Source organism: Rhinolophus sinicus, linkage group LG10, assembly GCF_036562045.2.
Source record: "Rhinolophus sinicus isolate RSC01 linkage group LG10, ASM3656204v1, whole genome shotgun sequence".
Classification (NCBI taxonomy): Eukaryota; Metazoa; Chordata; class Mammalia; order Chiroptera; family Rhinolophidae; genus Rhinolophus; species Rhinolophus sinicus.
The window spans coordinates 110040248-110060585 of record NC_133759.1 but is presented as its reverse complement, the minus strand read 5'-3'; the positions used below and the strand labels follow the sequence as shown (position 1 = coordinate 110060585).

General features: G+C 50.8%; 1 protein-coding gene across 3 annotated transcripts in view; it reads right to left on the bottom strand.

The window, feature by feature from the left end:
* SNX8 (sorting nexin 8) overlaps positions 1-20338 on the bottom strand; it is a 37656-nt gene that overhangs the window by 7155 nt on the left and 10163 nt on the right. For all 3 annotated transcript variants that reach the window (XM_074314007.1, XM_019757560.2, XM_074314008.1), the window contains exons 2-7: positions 9540-9730; positions 6967-7084; positions 5317-5438; positions 3462-3542; positions 2345-2505; positions 1611-1743 (exon numbers count right to left, since the gene is read on the bottom strand). In XM_074314007.1, coding sequence (XP_074170108.1) covers positions 1611-1743; positions 2345-2505; positions 3462-3542; positions 5317-5438; positions 6967-7084; positions 9540-9730 — 806 coding nt within the window. The remainder of the gene's footprint in view (positions 1-1610; positions 1744-2344; positions 2506-3461; positions 3543-5316; positions 5439-6966; positions 7085-9539; positions 9731-20338) is intronic.

Genomic DNA, 20338 nt, shown 5'->3' with positions numbered 1-20338 from the left:
TGAGTCTCATTTGTCTGGCCAGGCTCGTTATCTAGGTCTCCTAACAGATCTGGGAGAAGAAAACCAGGACACGTGAAAACAGAATTAGGAAAACGTGCCCTCAGTGTCTTTATTTGTTCAGCAAGAGTGAAATGGAACTCTAGCTGCGTAGGAAGTCCTGATGGCTCGTTTGTCTGACCCAGTTTCATGTTAAAACTATCCATTTCAATATTTGGGAAATGGCTGCTCTTCAGACATTCATTTCAAAGCAGCCTTCATGAAAATCAGACCAGAGAACCTGGCAAACTGCAAACTTGTGCTACATCACAAGCCTGACCCCTCCGCCTCATCAAAGTGGACACATACCATCCAAAACTGAATCTTCTTCTAGAAAAGACCCTGGAAACGATCCACTTAGGGCTTCCCACGCGTGGGGACTGGCCACCTGACCCAGCCCCACAGGCTCCCTGTGGGAGGAAGAGGGGCTGCAACCAGAACAGCTTCATTTCCGTGTTTCACAGACTGAGCTTTGAGCAGATTCAACAGATTCAACTGAAAGGATTTCTAATGATCCAGTCCAATCCGTTTGCTCTTCATCGATGGGTAAATGGGCCCAGGGACCACAGTAACCTGCCTGAGGTCCCAGCACAAGACACTGCCAAGCACAGATTAGGCTGCCCTGAGCTCGCCCGCCGCTCTCTACAGCCTCGGTCTCCCTCCATGGAAACACAGGCACCTGTCAGACCTGGACATGACCCAGGTCCAGCGCCAATTCTGACGCCAACACCACCCCACACTGTTTCTGAAGGGAACACACAGGCACCAGGACCACAGAGAAAGAAGACCCAGGACTTTCCAGACCAGCAATGAGCTCACGTTCCCTTCTCAGCACTGACAAACGTCCTGGGCACTGGCGCGCCCCAACGTGCAACTGAAAAGCCCCCAGTCCCAGTCACAGAGCCAGCACTGCTGCCGTGGTTCTCAGACTTGCCACTGAGCGGCCTTATCTCTCAGGCAAGCAGCAAGGGCTTCCCACCACATTGGTGGGATCCATTTAAAACCACCCACTAGCAGCCTAAAGACCATTTCCCCAGGAGTCAGGCAGCCAACTCGCACTCTCAGACTCAGGTAAGCTGTACAGCAGACAAGCCCCAGACAAACCCTCCTGCCTGGAGGAAACACTGCCTTCAGATCAACCACGGGTGACTATAGGCTCTTTGCAGATTTCTACAAGTAGCACCTACGCATCCGGCCGAAGCGCTTGCAGAGGTCATCAGGTACCTAGTGTGACAGAGGGAGGGAGCCTCTCGAGCACTGGAGCTTGAGTGGCCAAATACTGATCCGGTCCACCCAAAAGTCAAGTGCAAGATGACCTTTTCAAGGGCGGATTCTAACTTTTCAGCAAAGTCTCAAGAGACCAGAACCCCATTTATTTTTGTCATCAGCAACCCTCTGAAGTGCGTAAATGGCCGTGGGGAGCCACCTGGAAAGATGGGGACGTGCAGTCCCAACCTGAGGGCAGCGGTCCACGCACTCAGGACTCAGAGCTCTGAGAGCGACCATGTGAGGAGGAGATGCTCCCGTGGGTACACACACACACTCCGGACGGGTACGCACACACACTCACTCACCTGCTGTGCAGCCTTGTCAGCGAGCAGTGCAAATTCAACAGACAGGCCTTTCAGTGCGTGTTTCAGGGACCCCCACGTGCTGCTGTGCAGAGTGGCCCAGGAGGGGAGCGGTGTCGTGTCAGACCCTAAAGCACTGAGGAAGATGGAACGACCCACTCAAGGCCTCGAAGATGACCAGCGGCCCAACTGACACCTCCCTCTGCCCGAACACCGTGTCATCCCAGGGTGACCAACTCTCTCCTGACCTAGAGCTCCACTATCCGGAGGGGAAACCTGAAAGCCTGCTAGGACGAAGGGATCTCGGCCCCCAGACCTACTGCGCCCGATCTTCTCCACAAAACCCTCACTGATGTGTGTGCGAGGGTAGGTCTGAGCAGCACGTTTGGGAGACTGCTCCGGAGGGCAGAGTCCTGGCTGACGGCCCCGCCTCTCCCCCAGGGCAGTGTCCCTGCCTAGGTCAAATCAAGCTTTTCTATGTCTAATCCTGCCAATGGGGGAAATGACAGGAGAAATTGGCAAGCATTTGTGTGTTTGGGAAGCCACATGTTTCTGCCCATATTCTCCACCTTTTTTCTTCAAATCTCCCATTTGTCCAACCCTCTTCTTCCCCATTTGGAGTGAAACAGGTCAGAATGAGGGTTATTATGGTAGATGCACAGTCTGCTCCAAGCGCAGCACCAGTCTGAAGACCCCTCCCCACCTAACCGCCCATGGACCCCAGCAGGGCCACCTGCCTTAACTCCTTCCCGAATATGAGAAGGTCAGCGGCATTGTCGATGGCCCTCGTCGCAATCCGCTCAGCCCGATCGCGAAGCTTATAAAAGCTGTTGTAGATATTTCGGATCAACTCCCGGCTCACGGCGAACTGAGTCTGGATGTCAGCTGGGAGAAAGTCCTGACGGGTGAGGAGAGGAAAACTGGGTATCACCACACGGGAAACGCCTTTCAGCGAGGAAGGCCCACAGGCAGAACGATCCATCCGACTGAACAGCCCAGGTCACGAGCCCAGAATCCCAAGTCCAGGTCGTGTGGAGACCAGCCTGTGACCCTACTGCTCTTCCTCCAATACCTACATTGGACCTCCCTCCTCACCTAAGAGAGAAACAGAAACATCACGGCGTGTACAGCACAGACACTAAGCTGGGTGGTCCCTGAGGCTATGCCTCTAGCGTCCACTGAACCTGGATCAAACTGGAGGCCCTGCCAGAAACATGCAGAGAATAATCTTCCAGCTCTCAAGGGTGAGGCAGAATTCTGACAGGCTCTCCAGCCGAGGGGAGGCCTCCACTCCTCATTTACACCCTAAGAATGACTTCTTACCAGCTTCAATCTTAACTAGGACTGTGTCATGCTTAGAAAACAGAAAGCGTAGGAAATAAAATGAAGATATAAATAAAAGGAGTCTGTATTTTCATATGGAGAAGCAGTTTAAGAAAGAAAAAAACAATAGCTACCTTAATCTTTTTGAGAAAAAGACCAGATTAACTACATTTTAAAATAATTAATGCAACAATCGATCCCCTGAAACCTGAAAAGCTGGTGACCAAGCACATGTGCACCTGTGTCACCAAGAGCATCGAGACGCAATAGGAGAGCCAGTGGGCTCCATGCACAGACAGCCCCTCCTGCTCAGAAGTTTGCAGCCTTGGCCGGTGGCAGCCTCCCCGCCTGTCCCGTCGGCTGCACGTGGGTGCGACACCCACCAGGTTACAGAGCCGTTGACATAAATGAACGTGACAGGATTTGGGCATAATCTTGGCACATGGAAGATACCAAGCAAGCACTGTTAATTGTGAAAGTGATCACGGCCCTGATTAAGAGGGGAAGTCATAACCGAAACTGGACAAATACCTTGGCCCGAGTAGCCAGCTTACAGTTCATGAATTCATCGCCAACACCCTGAGCTGATTCCTTTAACTTGCTCTGTACATCCTGCAAAAGGAAGAAAGGAAAACCTGACCCTCTACCTCCACCACAGCAGTCAGTAAAAAGCAGGATCCACTCCTCCCCCAAGAAAAATGCGTTTCCAAGTGTTCACTTTAACGTAAGTGTTCAGTAATCTCTTCACTGTCTTTGGTTTGACATTTTTTCCATTGAGCTTAATTAAGCTTGAGGGCGGTGGTTGTCTGTAGACGGGAAAGCCTGACTTAACCCCAGCTCTGAGTGGCGCCCTCTCTCCAGGAAAATGGTAGCCCATGTACAGACCCGGGACGTCAGACAGATGTCCGATTCATTACGTCCTGTTAGGTCCACATGGGACACACAGATGGATGCTGAGGTCTCTTCCTTCCTGTGACCAGCCCCACGGGACAGGCGACCCCAAGCCTGGGGAGAGCTGATGGCAGAGAGGGCGGCATCGGGGTCCTGAGCCCAGCCTCCGCGACCTCAAGCCCCCGGGAGAGCTGATGGCAGAGAGGGCGGCATCGGGGTCCTGAGCCCAGCCTCCCGAAAGTCGTGGTGTAAGAAGAGAAGACCCCACACAGAGCCCCGGGAATTACAGAGACCGTAACAGGCAGCTGTTTATGGGTCAGTGACCTAGAATTGCAGAGATGCCGTGAAGGTCATCTGTCCTAATCCTCTCATTTTACCAAAAAACACAATGGAGTTGGGGAGGTTCGGGGGACGCCCTGTCTGTGTAACGGCCAGGGGTAAGGGGAGCCCCACGCGTCCTGACCGGGACGTCGCCCGGCTCTGCGCCCGCCGCACCTCCCCTGCCTGTCCTGAGCTGCTTATAGCTCAGCTCCACGTCCCTCCACATTCCTCTCTGGCAATCAAGTTCCCTGTTCTAAGGGAACCTGCCCACCACAGGGAACAAAAGCCCCACACTTACTCCCAGCTCACCGGCGGGTCGCAGCAAGCATTCGCTAAAGCCTGGCATGGGTCCCCTAAAGGGGGCAGCACCCACAGCCCCCCGGGGGTCACAGTGGGAAAGCCCGCAGCCTTCTCTAAGGGTCAGAGGCCGCTTCTGCTCTAGGAAGTGAGAGGGAAAGGAAGCAGTGCCCGCCCAGCTCCGCCTCTGACCCTGGCCTCTGTGCAGACAGGGTGCGGGCCCCGCCCCTTCCCAGGTCCCACCGGCAATGGGCCCTTGGAGCCCCCTCCACCCCACCTCGCAAGGAGAAGACCTCTTCCTAAGAAAGAGCTGACAGTCCTGGGGACAAGCTGCCTGCCAAGGTGGTGTCTTCCTCCTCAACAGGGAACAGGCTTTGCCTCAGCTTCCTGACTCGCATCTCAGCTGCGTCACAGCAATTTGGAGGCAGAGACCGCCACTCTAGTTTCTAACTGAAATTACTGTACGTGCAGAGACCGTTCCTCAGACCTTGCCTCTGCCTCCAGCTCTGCTAAAGAGACTTGGCTGTGTTTCCAGCGGCACGTTGCCCAGTGTGGTCTTTTTCAGTAAACTTTCATTCCTATCTGCAGTCTCCAGAGCATTCAGGAACCCTCCACACCAAGCGGCCTTCTGGGTACCGGCTTCCCACGGGATTACACTGACACCCCAGCCCCCACATGGATGCAGAGACCTGCCAAGCCAAGCCCTGGGTGCCTCTGAAAATCATACTCAACCTGCTGTTTGGGAAGACAGTAAATCTTATTCATGGTAGTCACGTGCAAAACAGACTCCAGGGCAGCAAACAAGAGAAATAAGAGAACATCAGGAAAACAGAAGCCCAGGGAAGCCAGGCCCTACCCACGGCTCTCATGTACTCACGGGACCGCTGAAGGCCAGGAACAACTTGAGGACCACGTCCTCGGAGAAGGGCGGGTGCCGGGCCACCAGGTTGATAAAACGCTTCAGCGCTCTCCTCCGCGCTTCGATGAACTCCCTGTCGGCTGAGGACGGAGCACGGTCACCGGACTGCCTGGTGCACGCGCCCCTCCGCCGGACGTGGGCCACGCTGAGAGGAGCTGTGCGCACACCAGGCAGCCACCCAGGGACCCGGACAACACTCCCGAGGGAGACAGTCCCCACCTCCTCGCCCTGCCCTGCAGACACACCAGTCAGGAACTGCCCAGGAAAACCACACAGCCCGTTTGTTTCAATCAACACTGTTTGAGTCCCACCCGGCTCATCTCAATTACAGAGGTCTGCTGTAAGCCTTCTGTAAGCAAGTGGGTTCTGCTGCACCCATTGTTTCACCCGTTTCTCTATTCACATTACTCAGAACTCACTCTGCAATGGATCCGATTATTAATTGCTTTCATTCGGGTCGCTTATTTTCACTTCAAGGAAAAAAGGTAGAAGTGTATACTGATACGTTAAGGGTATTTAAGTCCGACCACAAACAGAAATAGTATTTCAAATATTACTTTTAAGTTATTGAAAAATGCCCCTCGGGACCAGCAGGAACCCTTCTACAGAAGGTGCACTGTCATTAACCCTGAGCCACACAGTGAAGCATTTGCACCCCGTTTCCAGGTCCAAAACATGTGGGTTTCAGTAAGCAGGCACCTACCCCAAGACATTTTTATCTCTACTGCCCTGAGCGTTCCTTCCCCTTTCAATAGGATATTATTTGTCTGTGGTGCTCACGTGGGCCAGTAAGAAAACTGCATTCTCTAGACTGGGCTGGCCAGTGACCAGTGAGAGGCAAAGGTATTTACATACAATTTTAAGACATTTCAGAATGCTGACAACTGGACTGCTGCATTAAATCCCAAGCTATTTCCGGTTCAAGTACATCGTTTCCTTAGATTGTTGGGAAAATGGCAGAAAAATCAACTGGTCGGCTTTGGGCACTCGTTTCTCACTGAGTTTTATTTAGAATTTGGGAGAAGGGCAGTGGGACAGGATCGCTCAGAGCGCGAGAAGGGCCGCCCTCGCCCCACCGCTGCAGGCCTGGGAGGAGCAGGCCAGGCCAGAGGGCCTGCAAGCTGTGGTCTCGCTTTGCCCCCGGTAACCGCAGGTGAAGCAACAAACATGTGGCATTTTCCATCTCCTTTCAGATGCAGGGTAGGGTAGGTCACCTCACTTGCATTTACTTCCGTGCTCCCAAGAGACCACCAAATGCCATGGTGCTGCCCTCTGCTGAGGTGCAAGAGCGGGCAAAACAGACCATGCACCTGGGTGAGGTTCGGGGGTGGGAGTGGGGACTCAGGAGCCGTGGCCAGGAAGGAGAACTGGGGTATGCTCTTTCTCCCTGGCACAACAGGGGCCTCCCTACACATCCATTACCAAGCAGAGTACTCGTGTAGGTCAAGGGTACCAGCTGACGTCGCCATCCCCACACCAGGCCTGGGTGCTAAGGCACAGCTGTGACCCAGGATAACCGAGGGGCTGGTACTGCAGCCCCGCTGCCATCCCGGAGCCAGGAACTCCCGGACGTCGCCCCCTCCCCCACCTCCAGCAAGCCTGCTGTACCTCCCAGCATCCTCTTGGGTGGGAGGGCGGGCACCATGCGGTAGGGGAACTTGTGGAGCAGCAGTTCGTGGAAGACCACAAAGTCGTTGTAGCGTCTGTACACGGATGACTTGAAGCGCTGTGAAGAAAATGAGGGAAAGGTTCAGCACTCAGATGCGATACCACACCCGGCACACGTCGCCATCCCCTCACCTTCTCGACCTCTAACCAGAACCCACGGCAACAGGACTGCTAAAGCCCGCACTTCTCTCACCAGGCCTTAAGGTTTGCTAGCAACCTTTAAACACTGCACAGCTTGTCTCATGACCAGCTCTACTGTTCTGGATCTTCTGAGAGACATGACTGCACAGGCTTGTCGGCTGCTGCGGTGGGCGCCCGTAGTGCCCTTAAAAGGGAGCACTTTACTTCATTTCACATCCTCAAGACACACCCTCAAACAGGGCTAACACAGCAGCACCTGTCCCTCCTCCAATGACTGTCTAAACTCAGACAAACCCTGACTATGGACTGAAATGCAGAAGACGGTGGACTCCAGTGAAAGGGGCCAACAAATCCCCTGTAGACCCATCACTGATGACCCTGCGAGCTCCACGAGACCAGCATGCTGTGCACAGAGTGACCTGGTCTGGGTGGACCCGAAGAGCTCACATGAGCAACGAGCATGAGCAGCTGTCTTTAGCACTCAGTATGCTACATGGATTACTGACCACATTCCTGAGCAGAAGGCGCCCATCTGAGTATTCTACACACAGTGACACCACCTCCAGGAAATTCTGGAAATGCAAAACTATGGGGACATGGAGATCAGGGGTCGCCCGGGGCTCAGGGGGACGAGCAGGTGGAGCGCAGAGCATTTTGAGGGCAGTGAAACTTCTGTGTGTGGCACTGTCATGATGACCACATGCCCTGCTGCAAACCCACGGAATGCCAACTACAGGCCCTGGTAACAATGCCGTGTTGCTGCAAGTGCATCAGGTGTAACAAGTACCCCACTCTGGTGGGGGTGTTCAATGTGGGGGAGGCTGTGCATGTGTGGAGTCAGGGGGAATCGGAAATCTCTGCACCTTCTGCTCAGTTTTGCCGTGACATAAAACTGCCCCAAACCAGCAAGTCTACAAAAAACATTAAATAATGCTACATGAAGAAAAACCAAGAAGTCAGGTGTGTGCACTTCTGTTAGGGAACCTACGCATTCTGCCACGCTGTATTTACTCCAGACTCTGGCGAGAATGGTGACAATACGTGGCCCCGGAGGCTGCCCCACTGTTCACACATGAGCAGGCTCGCCCCTTCAAACACGTTTCCAGAGGTAACCTGGGCAAAACTACCACCTTCTAAAAATGTTCATTGTGAAGCCATCAATTAACTTAAGGAACGGGGCGTTTTAGGAGACTGAAGAGAAGACCAGCACGGGTGCACGTACAGGGACAGCAGCGCCTCCTACATTGGAGCCCGTCGCCCTCGGGGGATGAGGCCCCAGGAGGAAGAGCCGTGCCCCACCAGGCACGGCTGGTTCTCATGCTGCTCAGCAGCCCAGAGGCCACGAGCCACGGCCATGCCAGTCGGCAGCGCCGTCCTTGGACTAACTGGAGGAAGGAACTGCACCGAGGAGCAGCACTCACAGCTGACAGCATTAGGACAGCCCCAGGCTTTTGTCACTGCTGCTTGAAAACACAGTGAAGCACAAGTCCCGTGATGCTTGACTGTCATTGGGCACAGCACAAGCATGAGGGGACAGCTGCCCATGAGGTTCTGAGAGCGGCCCTTTGACCTGGGATGGGGGCTGAGACCTTCCAGCCAAACCTGTCTGCCTGACGATGCTGTGACAGTGGCACTCTGCCCCACCTGTGGCCGCGCTGCTCTGCGAGTCCCCCACAAACACAGCGGGACGCCACAGTCCAAAAGGTGTTCTTAGTTCATCAGTTAGGAAGCCCCAGGATCAAGAATAAAAACTCCCACATGCAGTTATTCTAACTGAACCCGGATATGAAAAGATAGCAGACAAAGGGACAGAAAGGTCAGCACTGCTGATGCCGCTCGGTCCTGCACATGCACGGCCAACCCTGGTGCCAGTTGTCTGGCACCTGATTAACTCAGAATCAGGGTGCCCACCAGGGAAGGCAGGCTACTATGGGGTTAGACCCACACACGCCACCCTAACCGCAAACTGGACTCGCTATTCGGAGGCCATGCATGTCCTTGGGGTCCACATTCTAATCCTCTGGGGTGTCCAATACTGCAAACTACACCAGGCTGGCCTGTCCAGGATTGGCTCTGCAGACCGTCCACCCAAATGAGCGTCCTGAGAAGCAGGGTCCCAGAGCCCAGGGATGGCAAGGAACAGTGGAGCCAGCTGGGGGCGTGGCTGAGCCAGCTGGGGGCGTGGCCGAGCCGCCACAAGATGCAGGGACACATGCCATGGAAATGAAGGTGGGCAGCTTAGTTCTCTGACATCCAGTTCTGGGTCTTACCTTTAAGCTGAGCAAACCAAGTCTGCAGCCCTCTGGCCCTTCTCCTTCTCACACCATTCCTCTCCCCTACCCGCCCGCGCACACACACAGTTTGCCCGTTACCTGGCTGGAAACCTCATACTCCACATGCTTCAGGAAGAGGCCCTTCTTTTCAGGAATGAGCTCCACCTGCACAGTGTCCCTGGCCAGCAGCTCCTGCAGGGTGTGTGACAGCAGCAGCGGGTTCCCCTGCGGCATCTGCATTCGCCTGGGGTCCGGGTCCCTCCGCTCGCTGACCTGGGATGTTGGCAAGTCTGGAGAACAGAGGGTGGGTGCTCAATAGAAACAGCCGCTCGGAAGGTGGAGGCCCCACCAGCTCTCCGTCTCTCCACGGTTAGCTCAGCACGTGGACTCAGGCCAGGTCACATTTCAGGTTGAGGACTGGATGCCTAGGGGCAAGTGCCCCTGCTCCTAAAAATCACTACGCCAGGAGGCGTCCACCTGCCTGTGAATCAGTAAATACACTCACATTTCTAGGACCAGTCACAACTCCTTTTCAACATGGGGAAGGAAAAAGAAGTGACATATTTACAAGTTGTGTGCGAAAGAAGTCTTCCTTTTTCTCTAGTCAAGAAAGGGGATTAAGACAAAACAAATTGGTATAATTTTCTGCGCGTCCCCATGTTTGTACAACACCTACTCTTTAATGTACCAAAACAATCAGTCTCATTTTTAGAACAGCTACACGCTTGCTTAGAGCTAGGAGTCCTGATCCTACAAATCAAAGCATTAAGCCCAACAATTTCGGCTTCCTTATACACAAGAAGTCACCATGTGTCACTCATAGAGCAGCAGAAGACAATTCAGGGAGATTTTATGCTTAACAAACAAACAAGAAAATCACGTTAAAAAGTCAGTTTGGTTTTTAGTACAAAGAGTTCTAAAGAGAAAAAAGTTCATTTCAATGTTTAAAAATGAAGGTGTGCCAGAGGGGGGGAAAGTCTTATTCCAAATAAGTCCAACAAACTGTAGATTTCTTTTCTCTTTTTACCAAATTTTCTCTAATGTGATTGTATTGCTTTTTGTAATTTACTTCTGAAAGTAACACTTCAGTTCAACAGTCCAGCTCACATCCTAAACAGAACTAATGACTAGGCTATTTCCATCTGTGAAATTCCTTAGCATTGGAGGATTTAAAACGTAGCTGTCTTTAACTGACCTAAAGTTTACAAAAGAAAATAAACTTAGGCCTCAATGTTTACTAGAGAAGCCCCAAAAGCCTCGTGAAGAGCCCGCACAAAAACTAAGCAGCAAGTGCTGGAAAACAGTGAGCTCCCAAGTGAGGGCACGCAATCCACCACCAGGGTACCAGGAAAATAGCAGCACTTCTTTCTGTATTTTGACCTCCTCCTTTTTCATTTCTATTCTGTGGCATTACTATAAGGCACGTAAGAGAGTAGTGGAGTAGCACGTGCATGTAACTTATTAAAATATAGATGTGGATCAAATATATGGTGATGGAAGGAGAACTGACTCTGGGTGGTGAACACACAATGGGATTTATAGATGATGTAACACAGAATTGTACACCTGAAATCGATGTAATTTTACTAACAATTGTCACCCCAATAAATTTAATAAAAAAAATATATATATATATAGATGTGAGTAGATGTGTGCACATCTATGAGTGTGTTTATGAGCATGTGTGTATGAGTGTGTGTGTATGTCTGAGTGTGTGTACATGAGTATATGTATGAGTGTATGTGTATGTGTGTACAAGAGTGTGCGTATGAGTGTGAGCACATGAGTGTGTGCATATGTGTATACAGGGTGTGTGTGTGTGTGTGTGTGTGTGTGTTAGGAGTGCCCAATATCCTAATGGTCAAAAATGTGTGGGACCACAGCTCTAGAACATACCTGTTCTCCCAAGCCATCCCAAGGACCCAGCCCCTTTCTGTGTAAAAATGTTGTGACGGCCTGAAAACTGTGTTTACACAGATTCTGCAGGCACCACAGAGATGCGCGATGAGCCAACAAGCGTTTCTTACGCAGCCGCTCCCGAGCACAGTGAGGGGCAGGACCGGTGGTTGAGCTTATGAATCTTCTGCCCACTCAGCTAAGAGCTGCTTTGTGTTACAGACCATGCCAAGCACAGGGTGTCCATATCTACACTCCAGGGGGAGGGGAATCACCATGACCACTCTCCAGCACCCTGAGATTTAGAGAAAGGGGCTGACCCACAAGCACCGGAATCCCAACTCGGAGGGCAGGGGTTTCCCTGGCTGCTCTCAGATGCACCCCGGCTGCTGGGAGCGCTGGCACATAGTAGGGGGCTCAAGGTACACTTGCTGAATGAATACTTAGTGACATCCATTGTGTTTTCAGGAGTGAAAAAGACCATCTCTAGGGAAAAGCAAAGTCTCTTTTCACTAGAGCACTGACTATGTGGGAAAACAGGAAATAATACAACTAAAAAGGGATGGGGGAGAATATTTTTATCAGAGAAAATATGTGCAAATCATGTACATGGTAAGGAACATGTATCTGGAATACATAAGGAGCTTTTACAACTCAATGAAAAAAGAGAGACAGAGAGAGAGAGAGAGAGAGAGAGAGAGAGAGAGAGAGACAATAACCCCATTTAAAAATGGGCAAAGGATTTGCAAAGACATTTCTGTAAAGATTTACCAACGGCCAGCAAGCACATAAGATGTTCAAAATCATCAACCGTCATGAAAACGCAAGTCACAGCCACAGTAAGATACCACCTGCTATGATGGCTCCAATCAAAAAATAAATTAGAAGACTATAATGCGAGTTGGTGGGGATGTGGGAAACCCTCACGTATGCTGGCAGGTGTGTAAATGGTGCGGCTGCCTTCAGAACTGCCCAGCAACTCCTGAGAATCTTAGACATGGAGTTACCATGGGACCCAGCATTCCACCCCCAGGAATATCCCCCAGAGAACTGAGAATGTCTGCCCACACACGAAACGCCCAAACGTCCCACTGATGAATGGGGAAATGAAAGGGGGCACCCACGCAATGGAGTAGTTTCCGGCCATCACAACACATAAAGGACAGTTCACACTAAGACGTGGATGAACCCTGAAAACATGACGCTGAATGAGGGACACAGGCACAAAAGACCACATATGGGACGACTCCACACACACAGGCGTCTGGAAGAGGCTAATCTACGGGAGCAGAGGGCAGACCAGTGTCTGCCAGGCCGGGGAGGGGGCGGGGGGCGAGCGCTGAAGAATAAGGGGCTGTTTCCAAGGAGGTGAAACGCTCTCAGATCGACTGTGCTGAGGAGCGCACACCTCAATGCACAAACACCACGGCACCGCACACTGCACGAGTGACTTGTATGGTACATAAATGACCTTGCTAGAAACCCTTTATATATGAAAGGTAGCTGACATCAGTAAAATGCAGAGTAAGGACCTCCAAAACCCCTCTCCTCTACAAAAACAAGAACACTGGCAACAACTGTCAGAATCAGCTTTTTCAGAACACTGGAAATTGAGCAAAGGTTTGTGGCAATGCAGGATCCATTTATTGATGTAATAATTCATTTAGTTAAAAATAAGGTCATATGGGAGTTCTTATAAGAGAAGACACATGAAGACCCAGAGACACAGACACATGGGGAGTCCACGTGACAATGGAAGCAGAGAATGAGGGGCCACAGCTGCAAGCCTGGGGACCAAAGAGCCGGAGCCAGACGCTGGGAGGGGCAGGAAAGGTCCTCCCCTGCAGTCTCCAGTGGGGGCATGACCCCACCGACGCCTTGATTTCAGACTTCTGGTCTGCAGCCTGAGAGACAACATGTTTCTGTAGGTTTGAGCCCCTCCCCTACTCACACCTGATCTGGGGTGCTTTCTTACGGCAGCCATAGGAAGCTCATACAAGAGAGCTTACAAAATTAGTTCAGAAAAAGTCATTAAATAAAAAACAACAAACAGCAACAACACCTGGGGGGGGGGTCTGATTTCCAGAGGTACCACATTATATTATTTAAGTTGTCCGGTTTCCAACAAAAGTTTATGAGACATACAAAGAAACAAGGAAGTATGGCCAAACACCGGGGACAAAACAATCAATGGAAACTCCTTGAGGAAGCCCAGACTTTGAACTTATCAGACAAAGACCTTAAATCAGCTATTTTACATACGTTCAGAGAACTACAGGAAACCATCTGTACAGGACTAAGGAAACAATGGGAACCGTGTGTCACCAATTGGTTATATCAATAAACAGACAGACATTATAACAAAGAACACAATAAAAATTCCGGAATTGAAACGTTCAATAACTGAAATGAAAAATTCACAAGAAGCTCCACATCAGAGTTGAGTGAGCAGAGAGGAATCAGCAGACTTGCAGATCGGTCAGTTGAGATTTCCCAGTCTAAAGGACAGAAAGAAAAGAATGAAGATGAAGGAAGAGGTCCTCGGAGACCTGTGGGCCCCCCGTCAAGAGTCCCCACATGATCACCAAGAGAATCCCAAAAGGAGGAAGGGCTGGAAATAATATCTGAGTAAATAATGGCAAGAATTTCCCCAAGTTTGATATAAGTCATCCAAGAACTCAAAAAAACTCCCAACCAGGATAAACTCAGAGTTCACACTCAGACACACCATAATAACCATTCAAACTGTAAAAAATCTCGAAAGCATCAGGAGAGAAGGGACTCATCGAGTGCAAAGTCTCCTCGATGAGGTCAACCGCTGACGTACCAGGAACCTGTGCGAAGTGCCCAAAGACAGAAGGGTCAACCAAGGAGCCCACATCTGGCAAAAAGAGAATTCCTCACCAGGGACCTTCCCTACAAGACATGAACCCACTTGAGGCAACAAAAACCACCAGTGACAGTAACTAAGTACGTGAGTAACCAGAAAAGACAGCACAAATGTATCTGGATTTGTAACTCCAGTCCTAGCTGATTTTAAAGGCAACTGTATAAAGTAATAATTACAATGTGTTTTGATGGGCATGCAATTTACACAGATGTAAGTCATAGGAGGATCACAGCAGGGGCAGAGAAGCAAAGGAACCGTGCGGGAGCAGATTTATAAACTACTGAAATTAAACTGCTATGAGTCCAAGCTAGATTGCTCTAAATATTCACTATAACTCCCATGGTGACCGCTAAGAAAGTAAAAACTACAGTAACTGAGACAACAAGGGAATTCAACGGTACACCAGAAAACACCTATTTAATGTAAAAAAAAAAAAAAAATGTAAAGCAGTAATGGAAGAGTAGAGGGGAAAATGCGAGGCAGTAGGGCAGAGCTCGCTGGCGGAGTACCGGAGGTCTCTATTAAAACTTTTAAATAAGACGGTTTGCTCTGTTAAGGATGTATTAATTTTGATGATTTTCCTGATAGAAATAATAGTCCAACACAGAATGTAAACCCAGTAATGATTACCAAGTGATCTCTTGCTACTGAAGAATTTGAACTTTGATCACAGGAGAATTTAAAAGACACAACTCAAACAACACATTTTAATCAAAGATACTATTCTTGCCCTTAATTGGTCTCAACCACCTTAAGAATCACCCCTCTGGAGAAGTTTCAGTCATAAGAAAGCTACGATTCTACATATCAATTTACTAAATTAAACTAGGACAGCCATATTTCCAAAAAATATGTATTAAAAGGAAAAAGGATCATTTCAGACAAGCTGCAGTGTCACGCGATGGACTGCTCCCTGCAGGAAGGGTCGGCTACACCAGGAAGGGCCTGGTCTGCTACGGAGTAACTAAAGTTCACCGAGAGGACTTCGATACTCTGAGAAGATGGACAGACACCCTCTTAAGCCAACTGACGCAGCCCCGTAGACCAGTGCCTGGACGATGCTCCGCCCACCCTCCCTGTCCCACAGAGACAGAACAGATCAGAGGGGGAAGCCCCGTCCAGGAAGGCCAGGGACAGAGGGCGGGTTCTGACAGGGGCGGAAATCCAGTCTGTTATTTTCTAGCTGTGTGGCCTAGTGAGTGACCACCTCTGAGCTTATAATCAGAAAAACAAGGGGCAGGATGCCAGCCCCTGCTATCTAACAGCCTTCCTGCTCTGCGCGCACACTTGTGGCACAAAGTACTCTACAGTGGGGTTCAGACTCAACCCAGACCCTGGCCTTGAAATGCCACTCACATCCGGGAGGCGCTGGGCAAGAACATAGCTCTCAGACCCCCAGGCTGCGTGCCTCGGGTAACACCACCTTGCACAAAGGGCCATCGTGGGAACTGAGTGAGACCGCAGAGCTGAAAGCAACTGGCTACTAGGAAACATTCAGGATATTCCTTCCCTGTTCCAGATTTATGTTGCTGCCATCCAAACAGATGTTGGAAACCCACTAACTAACATTTGGAACGTAGTACCCATGACACTAAGTATTCAGGACCATCAGCCCACAGATCGGTTCCGGCAGGCGTCACAGAAACCTACACGCCGATGGGGAGCCGTGTCCCTCCCACGCCAGCCACCAGCGCACCCTGAGCCACGTAAATGTCTCTGCCTCTCTGCAGTACGAGAAGGGAGCCACCAACGAGCAGTATTTCATATTTATTCCTTTCCGACATCCTGTCATTCTCCAAGTCATGAATCAGAAGCGATGAAACTTCAAACATGCACACAAAGCTGCGGTCCTTCCCCACACGCGTCCGTCACAGCCTTTCAGCAGCAAGCCAGTTCACACCCAGAGGTCCAGCTGCACGTGTCTGTCAGTGCTAACGACTGGGGCTCTTACTCATCAGAGCCCCAAGCGCTGGGAAACAGGATTCGCCCAGTGTCACGCGTGTCCTTATCTAAGCCAATCCTAGTGAATGCAGAAGTCACAGACTGAGGGACCCCCTGCAGAGTGGGCACAGGCCAGCCACTCACTGGCGGCCACACCCAGTAGCCACCCCCAGGACTCATGCTGACCCCAGTGGAGGGGCTGCACTAAGCACTGGGAGGTCCCCTAGCTCCACTCGGCCCAGGCACTCCCTGGGCTCTCCCCACTGGCAGAGAGCCCCCCAACCCAGTGTAAAGTGCTTTTCAAACCGTGAGGAGCCAGTGAGGCAGGTTCCTATCGCCCCATCAGTGGCAGGGTGGGGTCGAACGTGTCTTCTGATGCACTGCACGTTCAGGGTTCAATGCCACACAGAGGTACCCGACCACCATCCTCGGAGCAGGTTCACCAGAACGTGTGGATAACAAGGACGAGTGAGACATGACACAACCACAGGGCCAAAGTCTCCAGACTCAGTGTCCTGAGACTCACCTGAGGGCTGTGCAAACACAGGCGGTAAGACCGCACCATCAAAGGAAGAGGAAGGAGGGAGAGGGCTGCTGGCAGCACGTGGAGGAAACGAATCCTTGTGTAGCTGGTGCGGCTGTGAAAAGTGGTGCAGCTGCTGTGCAGGAGCCTGGCAGGTCCTCACAAAGCTAAACACAGAGCCACCACGTGACCCAGCGATCCCACCTCTGGGTCTGGGCCCAAAAGAACTGAAAGTGGGAACTCAAGGAGATGTCTGCACCCCACGTCCACAGCAGCGCTGTGCACAGGCGCCAGGAGGCGGGAGCAGCCCGGTGTCCACTGACAGGTGAGTGGGTAAGCACGTTGAGGTCCAGCCATGCAGTGGACGTTACTCGGCCTTAAAAGGAAGGACACTGACGCCTGCTACAGCGTGGATGGACCCTGAGGACACTGTGCTGATGAAACCAGCCCGTCACAAAGGACACACTGTGTGATCCCACTGACATGAGGACCTGGGGGTCACATTCACAGAGACAGGAAGTAGAAGGTGGTGTCTGGGCTGGAGGAGGGGAAACAGGGCTTAATGGGGACAGTGTCAGTTTGGGAAGATGGAAAGTTCTGGAGACGACGGTGGGGACGGTTATTTAGCAGCGTGAATGCACCTAATGCCACTGCGCTGCACACCTAGAAATGGTTACGTTTATTTTATGTGTATTTTACAATTAAAAACAAAGAAAAAAGAAAACCCAACTGCTAGGCCCCACCCCCAGAGTCTTGGGTAGGGACTGAGTCTGAATTTCTATCAAGTTCCCAGGTGAGGCCGCTGGCCCAGGGGCCACAGCTTGAGAAGCACTGTCACAGGGCGAGCAGAGGGAAGGGACACAGCGCCTCGGCCACATCCACGCCCCAAATCTAACAAGAACCAGGTGCACGTTAACGCTGCTCGTGTTTGTCACAGACGGGGGACTGAAGGGTGACCTGTCAGACGACAGCTTTCCCACCCAGACAACATGAAATGGGGTCAGTAGCTGTTCCACATTTTCAACATCAATGTTCCTGCTTAGGCTCATGAAACGGTTTCTACCTTTGATTTAAAAACGTCTGTAAGCTACTGTCCTTCTGAAGTGAACACACTGTTCTCAGGAAGTAAGTGGAAGCACAAGTTTCCTGGTCCCCAGCGTGGCCGTGACCTCAGAGATGAGAATTCAGCAGCTGGCTGGCTAGGGGACGGCAGGCATGCCCCCGACAAGACGCAAAACGGGGCTGTCTCTCACATCTGCAGGCAGCGCTCCTTACAACGTGACCCGTCATGAGTCAATCCTTTGATTGTCCCTAACCAACTCAGGAACTCAATGAAACACAAACTGTTCTGGCCTCAATTTCATGAAACGTAAGGCTTCTCTTTCTTTCAGTACCTTATTTTATGTAACATTACAATATTTTGAAATGAGGAAACTCACTCTGACCCTACAATTTTGCACATTACTCTCACACAGACAGGGTTATAACAGACGGTTTTTTCAGTATCAAGCATGTCTCAGCACGACCGCATTTTTCTTTAAACTTTTCTGTGAAGCAAGAACCTCCTAAGCGCCTGCCACTCAAATAATCACTGTGAGACTGTTTTGCTCCCACTCACTCTCCTTATATGTCTTTTAAAAACATTTACATTTGGTTTCATTGTAAATATTCAAAACATCCATGAAAGGATGGACAATTTAAGAACCCAGGAGATTTGACCGAAGATGACACTCTGCCCCATTGTTTCTGGAAAATATCTAAAATGTCACAGAGGCACCCTCCCCATCCCCACCCCCCATTCAAAAGTATCCAGTGTCGTAAATCTGACGGATATCACTTCCAGGCAGGTCTCTGCATTTTCACTACATAAGTACCCATAAAATACATGCAAATATTATATTTGATTATATCTAGGAAACATGTGACTATTTTCTTTCTCCCATTGGCTTTCAAAACTTGTGCATAGTGAAATAGAGCATACAGAAAAGCGTACATATCGAAACTGTTGTGCTCAGTGAATTTACACAGCAGTGTAACAGGACCCAGAAGAAACGCCACATCAGGAGTGCCCCACACCCCTCATGTCCCTTTCACATCGCTCCCGCCCCAAGGGTGACCACTGGCTTCTATCACCACAGGTCGTCTTTGCCTGTTTCTATGTACCTAAGTGGACTCAAACCATGAGTTCCTCTGTTTCTGACTTCTCCCCCTCAGCGTGCCTGTGCCACCCACCCGTGTGCCGCACAGAGCTGCATGCAGGCAGTCCGTTCTCATTGCCAGGACCCATGTGTGAGGAGGCCACAATCTAGCTATTCATTCTGTGGCTGCTGGGCGTCTGGGTAGTTTCCAGGGTTTTCCTGTTACATGCGGTGCTGCCCTGAACATTCTAGCACGTGTCTTTTCGTGGACACGTGTACACATTCCTGCTGGGCACACGCCTAAGAGGGAAAGTGCTAGATCCCAGGGTTTCATATGTTCAGCTTAGGAAATATTTCCAGTTTTCCAAGCTGACTGAGTTCATTTACACTCCATCAGCGAGGGTTCCCGCTGCCTCACACGCTGGCCAACACTCAGTATTTTCTGTCCGTTTCCCCTCGCCATCCTGTAACCGTTTGCCTCCTTAACATGGTTGCAATTAATTCACCACTTTATCCTGATTTTCCCTTTTACACCACAACCACTGTTCCATGTGCCTGAGACGCAGTAAGACTATTATCTGCACTGATTGCATGATATCTTAGGTACGGAACTGAAAATCATTCAGCCTTTCTCCTACTAACTGTTTCCTGCTATTATAAACAGCATGAATAATATCCTCATTCACAAGCTATTTTGATGTATTTTTAATCCAGTCCTTACAATCAATTCCTGGAGAATTCCAGCTTTTCCTGTTAACAGACACTTCCCCAAATGGCTTTTCTATTTCCACACAGACAACCCTACATCACTGACAGACACGTGTGAGGCAGACTTTCCTCAGAAACTCTCTTCGGAGAGCTATGCGGTCACCTAGTGGCGTCAAAAAGGGAAAAAGCTAAAAATGTACGTCTCCCTAATTGAGGGTCGGAAGGACAAGCATTTAACGCAGGCTTCTTCAAACCCACTGCCACCCACAATGTTCTTTCATCCTTTCAGCCAACAAACGCTCCCCTGCGTTCCCTGCTCCTCAGCACTGGCTTCCTGGCTGCTCCTGGAACAGAGCAGAGCGTGCACCTGCTGACCTTAGAGCCTTAGTACCGATGTCCCTGCTCCCTGCTGCCGGGGACACGCCTTCCCCAGATACCCTCCTGCCCGACTCCTTCACCTCCCTTGAATCTTGGTGCAAACATCACTCTCTCGGTGACATTTACTCAGTGACCACTGCAGCTTGCATCGCCACCTCCCGCCACGGCGCTCTAACGCCTGTCATTTACTCATTATGTCCACTGGACGCTGTCCACGTCCCAGTGTGAGAACAAAGGCTCCAGGACTGCAGGCCTCTATTTTGTTCGCAGATAGTATCCCAATGACCAAGGGAAGGGACAACACCACTGGCTTGTTTCCATAAGACATCAGAAAACCCGAAGTCAAGGGCGAAAACCAACACCTGTCAGATGATTTCCCCTGACTCACGATGGAGCGAGAGGAAGCAGCAGAGGGGCCAAGGCC